This window comes from Gossypium hirsutum, chromosome D11 (genome assembly GCF_007990345.1).
Source record: "Gossypium hirsutum isolate 1008001.06 chromosome D11, Gossypium_hirsutum_v2.1, whole genome shotgun sequence".
In the NCBI taxonomy this organism is placed as follows: Eukaryota; Viridiplantae; Streptophyta; class Magnoliopsida; order Malvales; family Malvaceae; genus Gossypium; species Gossypium hirsutum.
In genome coordinates this window covers 16,472,152-16,489,491 of record NC_053447.1, presented here as the reverse complement: position 1 = coordinate 16,489,491, position 17,340 = coordinate 16,472,152, and the positions used below count along the sequence as shown (strand labels likewise).

General features: G+C 33.7%; 4 protein-coding genes across 5 annotated transcripts; 2 read left to right on the top strand and 2 right to left on the bottom strand.

Annotated features, from left to right (window-relative positions):
- The first annotated feature begins 1,703 nt into the window (after positions 1–1,703).
- LOC107912618 (uncharacterized) lies at positions 1,704–5,983 on the top strand. Its single transcript, XM_016840893.2, has 11 exons — positions 1,704–1,904; positions 2,015–2,148; positions 2,587–2,668; positions 3,007–3,077; positions 3,199–3,300; positions 3,410–3,499; positions 4,254–4,328; positions 4,428–4,460; positions 4,545–4,625; positions 5,319–5,378; positions 5,460–5,983. The coding sequence occupies exons 1-11, from the start codon at positions 1,850–1,852 to the stop codon at positions 5,637–5,639; spliced, it is 963 nt and encodes a 320-aa protein (XP_016696382.2). The 5' UTR covers positions 1,704–1,849; the 3' UTR covers positions 5,640–5,983.
- Positions 5,984–7,675: 1,692 nt separating this feature from the next.
- Positions 7,676–9,212, top strand: LOC107912617 (eukaryotic translation initiation factor 1A). 2 transcript variants are annotated; one of them, XM_016840891.2, is made up of 2 exons: positions 7,676–7,896; positions 8,532–9,212. In XM_016840891.2, the coding sequence occupies exon 2, from the start codon at positions 8,555–8,557 to the stop codon at positions 8,981–8,983; it is 429 nt and encodes a 142-aa protein (XP_016696380.1). In that variant the 5' UTR covers positions 7,676–7,896; positions 8,532–8,554; the 3' UTR covers positions 8,984–9,212. The 2 variants fall into 2 exon arrangements, with proteins under 2 accessions (XP_016696380.1, XP_016696381.1); XM_016840892.2 differs by having other exon boundaries at positions 7,690–7,896; positions 8,515–9,212.
- A 665-nt stretch (positions 9,213–9,877) lies between these two features.
- Positions 9,878–11,341, bottom strand: LOC107910981 (protein IQ-DOMAIN 1). The gene is made up of 6 exons (XM_041104236.1): positions 11,240–11,341; positions 10,925–11,131; positions 10,706–10,756; positions 10,517–10,630; positions 10,051–10,410; positions 9,878–9,961 (listed from the first exon to the last, which is right to left on the bottom strand). Exons 1-6 carry the CDS (start codon positions 11,339–11,341, stop codon positions 9,878–9,880), a joined length of 918 nt encoding a protein of 305 aa, XP_040960170.1.
- A 4,741-nt stretch (positions 11,342–16,082) lies between these two features.
- LOC121203247 (uncharacterized) lies at positions 16,083–16,966 on the bottom strand. The gene is made up of 2 exons (XM_041106285.1): positions 16,458–16,966; positions 16,083–16,357 (listed from the first exon to the last, which is right to left on the bottom strand). The coding sequence occupies exons 1-2, from the start codon at positions 16,533–16,535 to the stop codon at positions 16,100–16,102; spliced, it is 336 nt and encodes a 111-aa protein (XP_040962219.1). The 5' UTR covers positions 16,536–16,966; the 3' UTR covers positions 16,083–16,099.
- Positions 16,967–17,340: the final 374 nt, after the last annotated feature.

Sequence of the window (17,340 nt, the reverse complement as noted above, 5' to 3'; positions counted from 1 at the left end):
CTTCAAATCAAGGTTGTATAATGCAACCAGGGCCAGTGATACACGAACGGATATGTGTTTCATAATAAAAGATAAAACATCGAGGAAATCAACTCCCTCCACTTGGTTGTCACCCTTTATGACTAACCTTACTTTAAACACCCTGCTTTATCCAAAACTGCTACAATTTGAAATTTGGGATTCTATCAAACTTCTTGATATCAAAATTCGTTAGCTCCATCCCTGAACTGATTGATTGAGGAAATGTAACATTGTTCTGATACCAGTTTATTAGGGATCAGCCTATACTCTCATAGAGTAAACCCGAAAATAAAACCTTAACTCTCATAGAATTCTCTCAAAAGGAGTACAAAATTCTCTCTATAGTTACCATGAAATCTCTCACCAAAACTCATCTGCAACTACATCTTGTCGCCCCTAAAAGAAAAGTCCTATAGTACTACATTTTTAATTGCCTTATCGAAATAGGGATACAAGACCCTTTTAAATAGACTAAGTTTAAAGGGCTAAAACAACTAAAATATCCCTGAAGTAATCAGAGTTCGATTGGAAGAAGTCTTGTTTGGCTGTCAAAACGCGACTATACTACTTGAGAAATACGCCGCGTCGTCATGACATCCTATGCATGCTCGTCACGATTGCACCCTCTTCGTCAATTTGAAAAATCGTCGCGTCGTTGCGACATCCCTCATCATGACGTCACCTCTTGCCATGATGTCGGTGTCCTCAATGTAATGCCTATTTTACCTCTGTTTTCGTTAAGTGCCTGCAAACTATCCGATAAATGAGAATCACACCCCACATAATGTTATATTTCCTCAAGGAAGGAATTGTTTTCGCACTAGCCCTCCTATTTGGCTTTGTCATCACTTATCACATCTTTCTTTTCTTTTATTGTATCTTAATGAAAAATACAAGAACATAATGGTGCAATCATTCCATTTTTATTCATGGTCATTGTTATTAATATGAACTTCCATTGTCCTTGCATTTCTGGTTTTTTTTTCAAGTCTTTGCATTTCTTATTGATCCTTAAATTCCATAATAAATAAAATGCTACAATATAGTGACACCAATTGTTGCGTGTTATTCTTGCAACCAGCCTTGTGATTTTTGTTAATTACAGAAGAAAAAGTATGAGATTTGAATTGATTATTGTATGAGAACAAAAACTTAATGGAGACTTAAGTTAAATATGTGCAATCAACAATCTCGAACTAAGAAATATATAGCTTAGGCTTAGCTTTTCCATCAATAAAGAGGCTCATAAACTTTTCTCCATCAACAGTTTCTTCTCTATCAGAAGTTGAGCAAGCTTGCCAATGTGGATTGTAATTATCTACCGCCCTTGAATACACAATGAATAACATGAAAGAATGGAAAAATAATAAATTATGGAGGGAGAGGAGTTTGATGGGTGGAAGGAGAAGAAAAATGTTTAAGACTTTGATGCTTAATGATGAAGGATATGAAAGAAAACATGGAGAGTAGTGAGTTTTCAACTAATATATATTATTTTGGTCAAAATGGTGATGGAGTGCCATGTGTCATATTTTTATTCATTGAAGCTTTTTTTTAATGTCAATTAAAAAATGAGTAAAAACCTTAATTAATGATACTTTATGTATTAAATTGGAAAAAAAATTAGGTACTAAAATGAAAAAATTAGTATACTTAAGGGCCAAATCGAGAATTAAGCTTTATTGAATTGTTTAGTTTTACCCAAACTTTAAGAATTAACAGTGAGATTAAATAGTATCGTAGCAGAACACAAAAAACAAAAGGTGGATTTCAATTGAAGTCTGCGCCTTCTTCTCTTCGATTCAAACACCCAAAAGAAAAAAGAACGATGGCGATGCAGGCAGGGGTTCAAACCTCCAAAGTTCTAATTCTGATGGGCGCTGGTTATTATACTTTCCCTATTATCTAATGTCTCTTCTTCTTTTTTGGTCTGATTTTCCTTACCTTTTTTCCTATAGTTTTGAAATTCGGGTTTTTAAAATTTTGGGTTTAGGTTTAACTGGTTCAATTGTTTTGAGGAGTGGGCGTTTATCTGAACTAATTTCCCAGCTTCAGGAATTACTGAAAGGCGTTGATGATGTCCAATTCTCGCCTTATAAGTATGATCACACCCTTCTTGCTGCTCAGGTACTCTCAATCCTTTCCAGTCAAAATCTAGCCTTTTAGTTTACTTTAAGTGCACAAGTTTTCGGCGTTTTATATTATTTTTGAAGTGCTGAATATGTATATAGAATCTATGTTATTTGGACTACCATTTTTCCTGAAGTACCCATGCCCGGTACCTGTGTTTGACAAATATTTGAATATGGGTATCGGTGTGATTCTTCAAGGAAAAACTTAGAAAAATCGAACATACTTGTTTTGGACACATATCCTTTCATGCTGGGCTAATGGTATAGAACTTGTTAGACCAGATTTGGGTAAATGTCAATGAAATTTTGCAGCTTTGTTTCTTTCTCTAGGTGGTGGGATGAGGTTGGAGTTCTCTTTATCTGTGTTAATCATTTTCCTCTGTAAGATTGTATTTAACTATGTGTGTATGCTTTTGGGTTTATGTTCTTTTAGATTAGACAATTGGCGCAAGAGCTCAAGGATTTGACAACGTCCAATCCGGTAACCATTCTTAATGGGAACTCAGGCTCCGGCGGTATGTGCATCTATGTCTTTTGAAATATGTCTATATAATTTAAATTATATATGTCTACTTCCTGTTTTGCATCTTTTCATTTAGATTTGGCCTGTTCTAATTTATTTGAATGATTTACTTGTTCTATTAAATTTATTAATTTCTTGGTCTCATGTTCTAGAGTACTTTGGTTATATGGGGGATAGCTTATGTGGATCTGTGCCTATATTTTAGAAAGTATGAGTTGCAAATATGCTGCATTGTGAAGAATTAGAAGTTGAACTTTGTGGCTTATCATTAAAACAGTAATATAGCAGTAGGGTGCTTGCTCACTCCTTTTTTTTTCCTGATGCACACAGGGGGCATTGCTTCTTATCTTCTGCCAGCTGCAGCGCTTGGAGCATTAGGATATTGTTATATGTGGTGGAAGGTAAAACGATTTTATTGATGAATCAAAAAATGAAATATCATTTTTGTCCAAAGTGCTTTAAATATTGTACTTTTAACATTCCTAAATTTCTGATGTATTGTTCTTATCCCTTATTATGTAGGGCTTGTCAATCTCTGATGTGATGTTTGTCACAAAGCAAAATATGATGGATGCTGTAGCAGCTGTGTCAAAACAATTAGATAATGTATCTGAAACATTAAATGTGAGTAATATTGGTGTTTCTTTTATGTAATTGTACTAATCCTTGGAAACAAATTCTTTGTTTGACACGGTTTTTAGTGTTTGATTTTGTTCTTACTTCATTCATGCAGACAACAAAAAGACATCTATCCAGGAGATTGGAAGGCTTGGACTGGAAAGTAGAGGAGCAGAAGGAAACATCCCTTCTCATCGCAAAAAATGTATTCAAAGACTACTTTTATTTTGAACTATCAGTTTTTCATAGGGGCAGTAGATATTGGATACCAGTAGAAGATCAAATATCATTATTCCATGAATCTTTTGATATTTTTCCAGTTGCATTTGAGGAAATATTTAAGCCTTGGCCTTTTCCCCTCCAACCTTTAAAATGTTTTTCTTGTATTTTAGTTTGAGGTGTATTCCATTCCCTCTTTCCCTTTGCTTTTACTGATGATTCTCTTTCTGGAGCAGTGATATAGAACTTTCCAAAGATTGGGTTCTGTTGCTTTTAGAAGCTTATTGCAAATCTTTACTAATAGAGAATGACTTGCCAAAGAATTTTAGGTGCTTTTTTTTTATCTCAGTTATTGATTTAAAGTTTTTGAGGTTTCCCAGCTATAATGAATATTTTCTTTTTTGATTTGCGATTTCTGATTTTAGACACTTTTACCTGAGTTTGAAATCAGAGTCTCTTTGTCAGTCTTTCTTACCCTTGACATTGTGTAAGTAAGAGCCCATAGTTGGCATTAAGGAGAATCATTTGAGAGTTTATGAGGGTGCATTGTTTTATTATGTCCATAACTTTTTCAAATAGAATGAAATTCTAGCATATAAGTTTATGGCTGGTGCAGCCTTATAGATCCTCAAATCAACATCCATCCTTCCAGCTGACCTTTGGTTTGCTTACTTTGTTTATGAGAAAAGGGAGAAACCGATGATCTGCTCATAATGACATGAAGCATTATTTGCATGCAGGTTGACGACATGAAATCAAACCTTTCCGAAATTGGTTTTAATGTGGAAATGATTAATAAAATGGTAGCTGGATTGGTAAGATGCATTTCTTTTCTCAAGTTCGATCTTCAGGTGTGCCGGTATTGTACTTATTTGCAACTTATCTGATGCTTCATTTGTTACTGAACTCTGCAGGAAGGAAAAATTGAGCTTCTTGAAAGCAAACAGGTTAATTCTGATACTGTTATTAAATATTACTCTCTAAATTATGAAATTGTGCAGAAGTGGTAAGTATTATTCTCTGCCATGCAGGATGTAGCTAATTCAGGTCTTTGGTATCTATGCCAATTTGCTGAAGGAGTTAAAGATGGAGTGAATACTAAACTTTTTCAGGTTAAATAATCTCTTTATATTGTTTTTATTATGCGTTATGTTCCATGAAATAATGATGCGGGAACCCACTCCCATATTGGTATCATATATATGCATATTGGGAACAGATGTGCTTACTATGCCCAAATACAGAATGGATACATAGAAACTAAACCTTTTCTGAGGTTAGCATGTATATCGCGATTATTATGCATTTTATTCTAGAAACCAGATGCTAAACTTTCATTTCCATATGATTATAGTACTTCTATCCATGTTAAAATATATATACACTGAGCATTCCAAAAATGTGGAGCAAATAACAGAAAAGATTGTTTTGGTCACATTTGGAGATAAATATGTATGCTAGAGGGAGCTTTGGTTTTATATTTTGTTCCTCTGATTGTTTGATTTGTTACTTAGATTGCTTAGTCTAGTTGCAGAAAATTCTGAGCTTTAGGAGTTTATTGTCATCGTGTTTTTTGTCATTAGCTTTAGGCTAAAATTCTGAGCGTGTCATACTTTTATATTTTCAAGAGTTACTGATTTTGTTCTAATTGTATTGCCTTGCAAACATATACAGTTCTCATTTGTCATCTTGCATAAGACAATAGTATTCTTCAGATTCAACATTCTTGCTCTGAGCAGCCAACTATATGTTCAGTGACTTTGTTATCTACTCGTTATTAATTAGTTGTTTGTGCTTGTTGGCAGGATGTTGGTGCGAAGCTTGCAATCGATTCAGCTGTGAAATTTGAGGAGAAATCGGTGAAGGTACGTGAAGTCAAGCCTTGTTTTCTTTATCACAAATATACATCCTCTCTCCAACTAAATTGTCCAAGGCTACAATTTCAGGGACTACAATTCCTTACCGAAACCAATGAGTCAGCCCCAAGTCAGAAACCAACAGTAGACCCCGACAAAACCGATGTAGATTCCCCTGTCAAAAAAGTCCCTACAATGAAAACAAAGGTACACAGATCATATCCAGTTGGAATTTCCTGGGCCAGGGATATCATAGGGTCTGATACATGATTTTCCAGTTTCTTATACGATCAGTTTTGTGAATAGACTTTTCTCCATTTATTTGCTCATGATGCATGAGCAATTGAGCATTGTTCTTGGAATTTACTTCCATGCTATAATCTGTGTATTTCTATATTGTTAGAGGGTGAGAGCGAATGTTGGGGTTATTGTATTCTATGGTAGCCTACAGTGGTTTGACCGGGCATTCCATTCTGGTTTTTTTCAACATTGGATGGGCGATTAAAATGATTTAAAATTTTCATTAGATGTACAAAATAAGCAGAAATGATGTTGGTATTTTGATAACCTGATAACTTCAGATCAAGCAGTTTCAATATAGCTTCTTTATTCTTCATGGATGAATATTTATTTTCATGTTGGCAGGACCATAACATATCGTTTATTGTCAGATATTAGTTAGTTTATTCTATTTTTAAGTGAATAATAACTGGGTTTATTTTGTGATATCAAAGCTATAGTATATTTACTACAATCTTATCACTATAGTGAATTTGCTGTCCCATCTTTATTCCGTAAAATATTATTTTTGAAGCTATTTTGCAATCAGAAAATGAACCCAAAGGTGATGTTGGAAGAAAAAGAATTATTCTGAAATCCAAAGTATAATGATAAAATAATAAACTTGTGGATTGATAAATTTATGCCATATTCGTTCTTCGTTCTACGAGTCTGAGGAAACAACGATTTGAATTCCAGTCACGAATATGGCCATTAATTATTGATCAAATTGTTTAATTTAAACTAAACCTATAAATGTTTATATAAATAAATCACCATTAGTTTTTTTTAACTTATAAAGTAACCCAAAAAAAATCCATTAAAATTGTCGAGAACAAAGCAATTATTTTTGTAACTATTTAATTGAGACAAATCTCAAAACTATACAGGAATTTTGGTTTAATTTTGTAAATTTTATATATGAAAATTTGATTTATCTAATTCTCACAAATTACTAACACAATTATTTATATAACCTCATTTTACGTTTATATATTGCATACACGAATATGTAAATTTTTGAATCAATTCAATATTTCTATTATATCAATTAAAAATATTATCTATATTAATATATATTTAATAGTTGAAAGTTTTTTACATAAAATAAATAGTTAAAAAGTTTTAATTTATGTCAAACTTGACATGAATGATCTATATGAATAGAGTATGAAGTATGACGATTGGATTGTTGAAATATTAATCGTATAAACAAAAAGTGGTTTTACACCATTAAATAAATTTTTATACAATTAACATTTTAACACTTCAACTATTGAATTTATTAATATATTTATACTTATCATACATATAAATTTTTGAATTGATGCGGTATCTCTATTATATAAATTTAAAATAAAGAATTTTTTAACTATATAATATTTAACTAAAACAACTACTAATCATGTGCTGTTTTAGGATTTAAGTAATATACATGTTGATGAAAGGGAAGAGTAAATTAAAATTCAATCACATGCTTACTAAATATAATCTCATATATAAATTAATAGACTTAAATGTATAATTGGAAAAAAAAATTTTAAGAAGTGGTTTTGAAAATTTCGATTTATAATTTAACTGTTTAATATTTTTATAAAAAATATTTTAAAAAATTTTACCATTTTAAATAAAACGTTGAAATGTAAAAAATATATATTTAAATGATGTTAAAATTTATTAACATTATGGTATTTCAATAAATATATAAAAATATTATAAGTCGTTATTAATATTTATATATAAATATTTTAAAAAATTAATATTAATTATTTGTAAAATTTAATTTTATTATATAAATTATAATTTAAATATTAAAATATGATCATTATAAATTCAATTAAAATATATAATATTATATATTTGAAACAAATTTAAAAAATAATTATATATTCATACAAATATTATACAAAATATATTAGATTATAAGTAAAGGATAAAAACGTTATTTGATTCTAAAAATATTTTTTAAAACCAAAAAATTAATTTTTTTTACTTCAAAAATTATTTAACTTTAATAAAAGTGACTTTGAAAAACAATGTAAACAAAAACCTTAATATTCCAATCATATCCGCTAAAAGAAAAGTCCAGTCGGATCGAATAAAATTCAACTTTTGTAGACTCTTCGTTTCGAAGCTAGGGTTTGGCCTTTGGTGACGAAGAATCAGATTGGTTCTATAAACTTCTCTTATCTTCAACACTTGACTCTCAAGTGTTTTACTCTACGCAGCAGAAGCAGAAGCCAAAAAGGTTTTCTTTTATTTTCTCTGTTCGTGTTTTACTTTTTTTTTAAATCTCTTTATTTTGACGCTTATTTTTACTTCAACTTGCCGATAATTAAATGTTTATCATTCTCTGTGAAAGAATACTGTAATTTGTTCTTGGTTAAATTACTTCTTTTTTTTTTTGCTTTTTCAAAAAATTTAACTTATAGGGTTATGTTATAATGATTGAGATTCTGTTTAATTTCTTTTTTTTTTGTAGTTTTAATTTCTTGATCATGTAATTCTGATTGCTTTAACTGATTAAAGCCTGACCTTTTCCCTCCTTTTTTGTTTCTATTTATTGAAATTATTATTTTTATGTATTTTTAGTTTGACTGTGATTGTACTTTTGGTCATTGAATCAAAAACATAAAATTTTTGTTACAATTTTAATCAATAAATTGCTTAATTTTAATAGCATCAGAAAATTTGATCCTGATATTTGTGAATTGTTGGAATTCAAGGTTTGGATAGAAATTACATATTGATTTTATGGCTATTTTTTGTTTACACTTGTTTATTTTCCAATTTGATTAAATTAAATTGATTTATATTGAAATAATTTCATATTTTCAAGCATCTTGATATTTTGGCTTATGTGAAGTATTTGGTTTTTCTTAGGCACAAGGCTATAAGAAGAGACCATGCCAAAGAACAAGGGGAAGGGAGGAAAGAACAGAAAGAGAGGGAAGAATGAAGCTGATGATGAAAAGCGCGAACTCGTGTTCAAGGAAGACGGCCAAGAGTATGCCCAAGTGCTTCGAATGCTAGGCAATGGCCGGTGTGAAGCCATGTGCATCGATGGTACTAAGCGCCTTTGCCACATCCGTGGGAAGATGCATAAGAAGGTTTGGATTGCTGCCGGTGATATAATCCTTGTTGGGCTTCGCGACTATCAGGATGATAAGGCTGATGTGATCCTCAAGTACATGCCAGATGAAGCAAGGCTCTTAAAAGCCTATGGTGAGCTCCCAGAGAATACACGTCTCAATGAAGGCATTGTCGATGAGGAGGATGAAGGAGGTGCAGATGATTATGTTGAGTTCGAAGATGAAGATATAGACAAGATCTAGGGTTTTGGATTTGGTTATGTTTGAATAATGTGTTTAAATGTTAGAAAAGGGATATTGTTGATGTTGATGGATGCTGCTAAGAAGCCTGCAAATACCTGGGATTTATCCCAGAATGCATAAGTTTGCATTTGTAAGAGGTGAATGTTCATTCTTAGATGTAATGTTAATTTTGCTCAAACTGTGTTCTATATCTCAAATTTACTAATGAAAGTTAAGCTTATTCTGAGCATTTTCCTCGGTGTTTGATTCTATGTTTCTCTGATTCTTAATTGTTCTTGAAGTAATCATGCTTCTTGGTTTACTCATGTTCAACATCTGTGTCTACACATCTAGCATAGATATGGGGATATGACTTTCCAAGGATCTTCCAATTACATGGAAAGAAAACTGTATTCATGATCAAGTGGAGGAATAAAAAGTCATAAAAAGACCCATATTCAACCCTCACTCACATCTGCGTTCAAGTAACATAGGTTTGATCTAGGCGACTAATGCTTCAGTAGGAGCTGTAGGTTAAATGCAGCCTTGTGAGACTCAGAAGTAGGATGCATAGTTATATACAGTATGCATTTGCTCCTGGCCTGTTTGAGAGAGTGATCAGATGTAGGTTTCAATCATTTGCACCATGAACATGGAATCTTTGGGGTTGCAAGTTCGGCTACTTAAGCAGCCTTTATTATTTGATACTTAACAACCAACACTCGAGGAATTTACAGAATGAACAATGGTTTAGTGACAGCATTTACAGGGGAAACCTACCATTTTGTTGAAGCCACATATTAAACAGAGTAAGCCTTAGCCCTAGTAGCAATTTATTTCTCTCCTAACATTATAAAAATCCGAAGATCAAGCGGTTAAAAGATCTGGTGAGAGTTGATGGTTAGCACTGTTGCATTAATTTCTTTCTGGCCTCTTGATTGCTTGTTCTTGTGCCTTCTTATATTTTACACGCTCCCCTGAACCATCTTTCTTGCTCACCTGCAGCAGTATTAAATGATCTGGTTACATTGGAGTATTAAAGCACTAGTAGAAGCCAGAAACTACAGATACAACTATTAGCATCTAACCTTGTTGGATTCCTTGGATGGTTGATAGCTTGGTACAGTTTTCCTCCTCGATATAGTTCTTGTAGCTTTAAGCCTGTTCTTTGATGGACTGTATCGATGTTTTTCCTTACAAGTTGGTGCTGGTAAGGTTTCTAGCTGGATAGATACTTCATTAGATCCACAACTTTCTTTCTCTTCACCTGCTCCGTCTATAATTCCTTTCCTGATAACAAATCTTTGATTGTGGTCTACTGGTTCAAATTGTTTGTTATTGTTTTCACCCAGTGAGCTCTCTGGAACACGGGTTGCCATCCATCGTTCTAGCCAGCTCCAGCTTAAGCTCATGTTCTGTTCCATGCCATCAGGTTTTCCTTGTTTTCTCTTGGAGCAGATTCAAAGCTACCAAAGGAGTTTGGATAAAGTTAGACCAGTTCAAAGCTTAAACTTGCATTTCTCTTTTGTTCTGTAGGCAAATTTGTATCTTTACCTGTTGCGAAAAAGCATAGGCCAGTGCTCTCTCACGCCTAGTCATCGCTTCTAGTTTGTTCTGAATCCTCATTTTTGATATATTACTACTCACCATGCTATCATCCCAGTCTTCCTGTTATTTCAGGTATCAAAGTAGAAAATAATTAAGCAAAATCTGAACCTATGCCCCGTTAGTGCATGCAGTTACTCTAAGAGCATCCAGCGAATGTGGGGTTTGAATCCCGGAGTCTGCAGGATGCTGTTTTTTTTGTCCAAAAAATGGTAAGCAAAATCCGCACATCGAGATTAGAACACAACTGAGCTGTGTATTTGAGAATATCAAGATCATCACTGACACTGGGTTCTTATCGTTTTCATGAATTAGTGGAATTTGGAACGCCAACTATTGGATTATTGCTTGTGTTACCTTTATCCTCAGAACCTGAGCTTTTGGTTTTTGTTGAACTCGGTGATGTACTCCTTTGCTTTCATCTTGAACTAAGAAAATTTCCACAGAGTTTCCAGTTTGAACTTCAATCGAAGTACCGATAGTGTCCCTGCTCGGACTTTCGGTCCCTGTGAGTGTCTCCTGTTTATCATCCTTTCTTTTGATCTCTGTATCTCGACGCCGGGCCTGAAATTCAAGAACCAAAGTACCAAAGAATTCAGACTTCCAAATTCATTAACATAATGCTACTCAAGCATGCCAGGATCCTGAACTTCTGCATGAAACTACATATACTGTCATTAAAATAGAAAAGATGTGAATTGATGAATTTGCAGGAGAATCAAACCAGAAATTGTCTAAATGCTGACTGAATAACAATGGCTGCATCTTCTGCATGGAATAGTTTAGAAATTGAGTTGTGTGTTTGATACGGGGTTGCGCGCGGACCAAGATCGAGTTGCCAAGTCACGAGAAACTCCTACGAAAACCCTAAACAATTAGATCTGAAACGAAACAGAAAATTAAAAGATTGGATTTTTGAATTTTCAGATCTGAAATAAAATCCCCAAATCAGCAAAGAATCAAATTGAGAATAGAAATAAGTGTTAGGGTTCTTGAAACCCTCAAGGAGATTGTGATTCTGCCCAATTGAACACCGAGATAGTTTTCCCCAAATTTAGACAATCTAATTTCACCCAAAAAGAGTATGGAAAAACCCTAGAAATTGGGGATTTGTGGGCTGATTCCTTAAGATAGAAAAAGGCTGAAAACACAATAAGAACAGAAAATAGATTAGATAATGATTCAGCACAAGTAGAAATAAAGAAAGAATTGACAGTAAGAAATTAAAAGATAAGTCCTAAGAAGCCTTGAAATCTCGAAAGATCTCACAACTCCCTTCAAACGGCTCTAATCTCCCCTCCAAAGAATATCAATGGCAAGAAGAAGGTTGAAGATGGCTCCCACAATCAAAAAGATTGTTAAAACAACTTCTAAAGAAAACTCAAGAGAAAATCCTTGAAGAACTCAAAGAGAATTTTCACTCAAATCAAATCTGAAATTTTCAATGTAATTGTAATGTCATGTAGGGTGGCTGGCCAAGCCATATAAATAGGCCTTTCAAATGTTTTCCTAATTTAATTAGAACACTAAAACTAAAACTAAAAAAAACTCCTAATTATTTTAATATGGAAATTCAGCCAAGGGTCTTTTATTTGGGACTCTTGGACTGAATATAAAAATTTAAACTAAATAAAATAAATAAATAAAAATAAAACTTTACAACTTGGGCCACTTTGACAATTTGGCCTGATTTTCAACTAAGTATGGGTGGATTTCTTGATTGGGCTTGGAATCTTCTTATTGGGCCTCGCCTTCAAGAATTTGGGCTTTTGTGACTCGTATCATTCCCCCCTTCCTCAAAAAGATTCGTCCTCGAATCTGAAAAATCAAATGAACTCGACTTTCCTCTATCGAACGGGAGTAATGGCAATTGAGTCCACTGAAAAGAATAGCCATGAAATAGTAAATAGCAACACAAACAAGCTTGTAGTCCAATTATATGCATAATAGAACAGGTATAACGCAAGTGAATGGACAGATTCAGATTACCATGCAAACAATCTAATTTACTCACCACTGCCTCGTCAAATATTTGAAACAAAGATGGACATGTTTTAAGGCATTCAGTCGTCTCACATTGTTCCCACAAACCATGAATAAATTGCGAGTAATAAATCAAATGGTAAACATAATCGTCACAAGTAGGTATTTGAAAAGATTCACATGGTTCACAGAGTTGCATAATCATACCATGCATTAATCGACGGTCTATAAATTCACTCACACATGCATTATCAAAAACAAGAATCTTTTTATCAACCATCAAAACAGATAGAATAAATAAAATAGGACAGTCAAGCACGTTTCGATCTAAGTGTTCATCAACACGATCTTTATCACTATCCGAGGAGTACAAAAGTGTTTCAAAGGTTTCAAGCATCTTACCTCGATAAGCAGAAGAATAAGGGTCGATTTTACCTTTTTCATTTAAAACAAACCTTCGCTCATCGGGGGCATAGTGTAGTCGAATCTCCGTTGTTGAGTTAACCTTTGTCAAATGGAACTCAAACTTCATGTACAACCACATAAACTGTTTAAGGCACGAATATAAATTGAAAACAAATTTGGAAAATTTCGTTACCTTATTCTCCAAAACAGATTTGGACAAATTCGAGGATTTTACACAAGGTAAATCAAGAGAATAACAAATCACGCTTCTTTTCGTAATGACTTTATCAACCACAATCGAAGAGTAACAATTAATCGGATCAAAATGAGGGGATCTTTTAAGAACTAAGTCACCAAAAGTTTTATCAATAATTTTCAAATCTGCACTGGACTCGGTTTCTAAAATTTCCTTACCTCGCTTACCTTCGGGATCATGTAGTGTGATTTCATCTTTGCCTAAGTTGATCGTATGAAAGCGTCTTTCATTTGAGAGGTATTGAAGTTGAAAGTTATCTTTCGATTTTTCAGGAACCTGAAAAGTAGCAACACAAGAAAAATTCATATCTTGGTTAGTGGAAACATTCCTCACTAGCCTTTCCTCGTCTTTTTCTTTTGTTTCTTTTTCTAACTCATTTTGTCTTCTTTCTTCAACTTCTTTTTCAAATTTCTTTTCTGTTTCACATTCCTTTTCACTCTCAATCTCTTTTTGCTCTTTTTCATTCTTTTTTTCTTTTTCCTCACTTGTTTTAACAGAATTTCTCAGTTTGATTTGGTCCTCATGGACTTGTTCCGGAGTGAGCGGCACTAAGGTAAGTTTCTTTCCTTGATGCTTGAAAGAATACCTATTGGTACGACCATCGTGAGTGACTTTTCGATCCAGTTGCCATGGTTCTCCTAGCAATAAATGGCAGGCTTGAATAGGTACTACGTCGCACACGACTTCGTCTTGATATTTACCGATAGAAAAGGCGATGCGCACTTGTTGAGTGACCTTAAATTGGCTTTCGTTGCTAAGCCCTTGTAGTTGATAAGGTCGTGGATGCTTGGTAGTGGTTAAGCAAAGCTTTTCCACCATCGTCGTGCTTGCTACGTTCGAGCAACTTTCACCATCAATAATAACTCTACAAAGCTTACCTTGTACATGGCAGCGAGTATGAAAGAGATGTTCTCGTTGCTGCTCGCTCTTTGGTTTTGCCAAAGAGGGTTGTCCACGATCATGAAGATCATAATCAGTTCTAGGGACACGCCGAGGAGCGCGCCTATGAGCAGGAGGCTGGTTATCCACATCGTCTTTAATTTGATCTCGATATTGAGGCTCTTGATTCAACCGCACCTCATTGATAGTAGCAGTCAACGCTCGAAGTGCAGCAGCCTGTTCGTCCAACTGTTGTTGGAATTTTTTAAATATGTCACTAGTATTATCACCTGTAGACATTTTTTTTAAAACCTGCAAAACACTCAACACTCAAAATAAAAGTTATCAAACCTCACCGTTAATCACTCAAAAAGAAAAAATCAAATTCTCAATGAGGTCGAATTCAATCTTGTGAGTTCTTTATCAGAGTTTATATCAACCAATTAGAGAGTGTGAACCAAACTACCAAAGAATCCTAATTTGCACTAGGATGCCAAAAACTGACGAGACACCAATTGATTCGTGTTGCACCGAGGAAGAAGTTGTGCACACGTTTAAATCCTACTAACACAAGAAACAAGAAGGTGTTAGATAACGTAAAGGAAGAATAAAGGGAAACAAATGAAAACCTACAGCTAAGAATCAATAAAAATTGCTGAAAACAGAAAACACGAAAACTGCGGAGTAACTTGACAAATTCGTTCGAGGTGTTCCCGATCTCCAAAAATCACGAAATTAAATCTGGAGTGTCCTTATATATTGAATTTTTGATCTGGAAATTTTGGGCACCAAATTCAACCCGCTAAATCTTTTTTTAAATTTTTATTGAATTTCGTATTTTTTGATTTTTTTGACTTTTTTGACTGATTTTTTTGCGGGAATAATTTTTTTATATTCAATCACAGTGCCAAAAACATGTATGTAAAATTTCAGATCAATCGGACAACGTTTACCCACTCAAATGAATTTTTTTTGAACAATTTTTCTGGGTAAAACTGCCGTTTATGCTTTAAAAAATAGAGATCAGTTTAGAAATCAACCAAGAACACCCAAAACGCCCAAAATCTGATACCAAATGATACGGGGTTGCGCGCGGACCAAGATCGAGTTGCCAAGTCACGAGAAACTCCTACGAAAACCCTAAACAATTAGATCTGAAACGAAACAGAAAATTAAAAGATTAGATTTTTGAATTTTCAGATCTGAAATAAAATCCCCAAATCAGCAAAGAATCAAATTGAGAATAGAAATAAGTGTTAGGGTTCTTGAAACCCTCAAGGAGATTGTGATTCTGCCCAATTGAACACCGAGATAGTTTTCCCCAAATTTCGACAATCTAATTTCACCCAAAAAGAGTATGGAAAAACCCTAGAAATTGGGGATTTGTGGGCTGATTCCTTAAGATAGAAAAAGGCTGAAAACACAATAAGAACAGAAAATAGATTAGATAATGATTCAGCACAAGTAGAAATAAAGAAAGAATTGACAGTAAGAAATTAAAAGATAAGTCCTAAGAAGCCTTGAAATCTCGAAAGATCTCACAACTCCCTTCAAACGGCTCTAATCTCCCCTCCAAAGAATATCAATGGCAAGAAGAAGGTTGAAGATGGCTCCCACAATCAAAAAGATTGTTAAAACAACTTCTAAAGAAAACTCAAGAGAAATCCTTGAAGAACTCAAAGAGAATTTTCACTCAAATCAAATCTGAAATTTTCAATGTAATTGTAATGTCATGTAGGGTGGCTGGCCAAGCCATATAAATAGGCCTTTCAAATGTTTTCCTAATTTAATTAGAACACTAAAACTAAAACTAAAAAAAACTCCTAATTATTTTAATATGGAAATTCAGCCAAGGGTCTTTTATTTGGGACTCTTGGACTGAATATAAAAATTTAAACTAAATAAAATAAATAAATAAAAATAAAACTTTACAACTTGGGCCACTTTGACAATTTGGCCTGATTTTCAACTAAGTATGGGTGGATTTCTTGATTGGGCTTGGAATCTTCTTATTGGGCCTCGCCTTCAAGAATTTGGGCTTTTGTGACTCGTATCAGTGTTTCCTCTGGCATATTTGGCTTGGTCTCATCATCACTCTGGTTTTCCGGTTGGTCCCTTAAACCTTGTGGTATAGGCTGAGTAACAGTGGCTTCAGAGCTCTTAACTGAACATGAATCTTCCTCTGCAACAACTGAATTAAATTCATCGCCACAAAGGTATGATCTGACTGAACTCCATCTTTTCTTGTCGGTCACTTTACTTCTTGCCTAACAGGATCAAGACAAGATAGCCATATCTCAATTTAAGAAAATACTGCTATGGGAATTCACTGATTACAAGGCATATATACACGGTATATAAACTTACTAAGCTGGTGTCTCGGGGAGTCCCAAAAGACCTGTTCCTAGAGAAGACACTTCTAACCAGTTCTCCAGTGATACCCATCTCTCAATTTCTAAACTGAGCAATTCAATGAGTGAAATTCTCAAATGGGTTGTCTGCAATTATATTGACAACCACTAGAGATTCCATGAGTCATTATTGGTTTTGAGAGAAAAAAGAAAAAAAAGCTGAAAAAAAATGCTTTGTGACATTCTTCAGTCAGTTCAATTCTGAAGAGGCCAGACTTCAGTGGATAATACTACTACAATAATGTTAGCAAATAAACAGCTAATCCACTCTTTTGTATTACAATAATCCATATGTTAGCTGTAATTGAAGATTAAAAAAGAAAAGGAAAAATCTGATGGGTTTTCAGAGCTTTAGAGCTGGAAATTAGTGCTTTAAACTCAGGAAATAATAGAAACTGATAAAAGTGAAGAGTAGATAGAAAAGATTGGCATTTGAAGGACTGCATGGTTCTTTTATTTAATTATGTAGTTTCAATCACTTTTTTGCACATGTCTTGCATCAGATTGGTTTAAAAAAGTTTGCTTGCTACTGGGGTTACGTCTGTTGCTTTCTGGTTACTGCTCCTACTTTTCACTTTTTCATTTCGAAATTCGGCAGTTTTTTTATTTTTATTTAGAAAAAAACAACCTTAAAAACCATGTCAATTAGCTTAAGTAAGGTAGAGATGTTGGTGAATGGAATCTGTAGGTGCAAACCATTGCATTGTACTATTTTGGGTAATTTGACTCTTTTGATTGTTAATTATAAATATTCGAATTGGTTGGAATTAAAAATATTGTTGTTTGGAATTGGTGGAATTTGGATTGCATCAATAATTGGATTGATTTCTCATACCATG

Excerpts from the sequence above, each read along its gene's own strand:
- LOC107912618 (XM_016840893.2), top strand. The coding sequence starts at position 1,850 with ATGGCGATGCAGGCAGGGGTTCAAACCTCCAAAGTTCTAATTCTGATG. Across the intron at positions 2,149-2,586 it reads ACACCCTTCTTGCTGCTCAG|ATTAGACAATTGGCGCAAGA; the intron begins GTACTCTCAATC and ends ATGTTCTTTTAG. Across the intron at positions 4,329-4,427 it reads ATAAAATGGTAGCTGGATTG|GAAGGAAAAATTGAGCTTCT; the intron begins GTAAGATGCATT and ends TGAACTCTGCAG.
- LOC107912617 (XM_016840891.2), top strand. The coding sequence starts at position 8,555 with ATGCCAAAGAACAAGGGGAAGGGAGGAAAGAACAGAAAGAGAGGGAAG.
- LOC107910981 (XM_041104236.1), bottom strand. The coding sequence starts at position 11,341 with ATGCAGAAGATGCAGCCATTGTTATTCAGTCAGCATTTAGACAATTTC. Across the intron at positions 11,132-11,239 it reads TCTTTTCTATTTTAATGACA|GCCCGGCGTCGAGATACAGA; the intron begins GTATATGTAGTT and ends CTTGAATTTCAG. Across the intron at positions 9,962-10,050 it reads CATCCAAGGAATCCAACAAG|GTGAGCAAGAAAGATGGTTC; the intron begins GTTAGATGCTAA and ends ATACTGCTGCAG.
- LOC121203247 (XM_041106285.1), bottom strand. The coding sequence starts at position 16,535 with ATGGGTATCACTGGAGAACTGGTTAGAAGTGTCTTCTCTAGGAACAGG. Across the intron at positions 16,358-16,457 it reads CTCCCCGAGACACCAGCTTA|GCAAGAAGTAAAGTGACCGA; the intron begins GTAAGTTTATAT and ends TGATCCTGTTAG.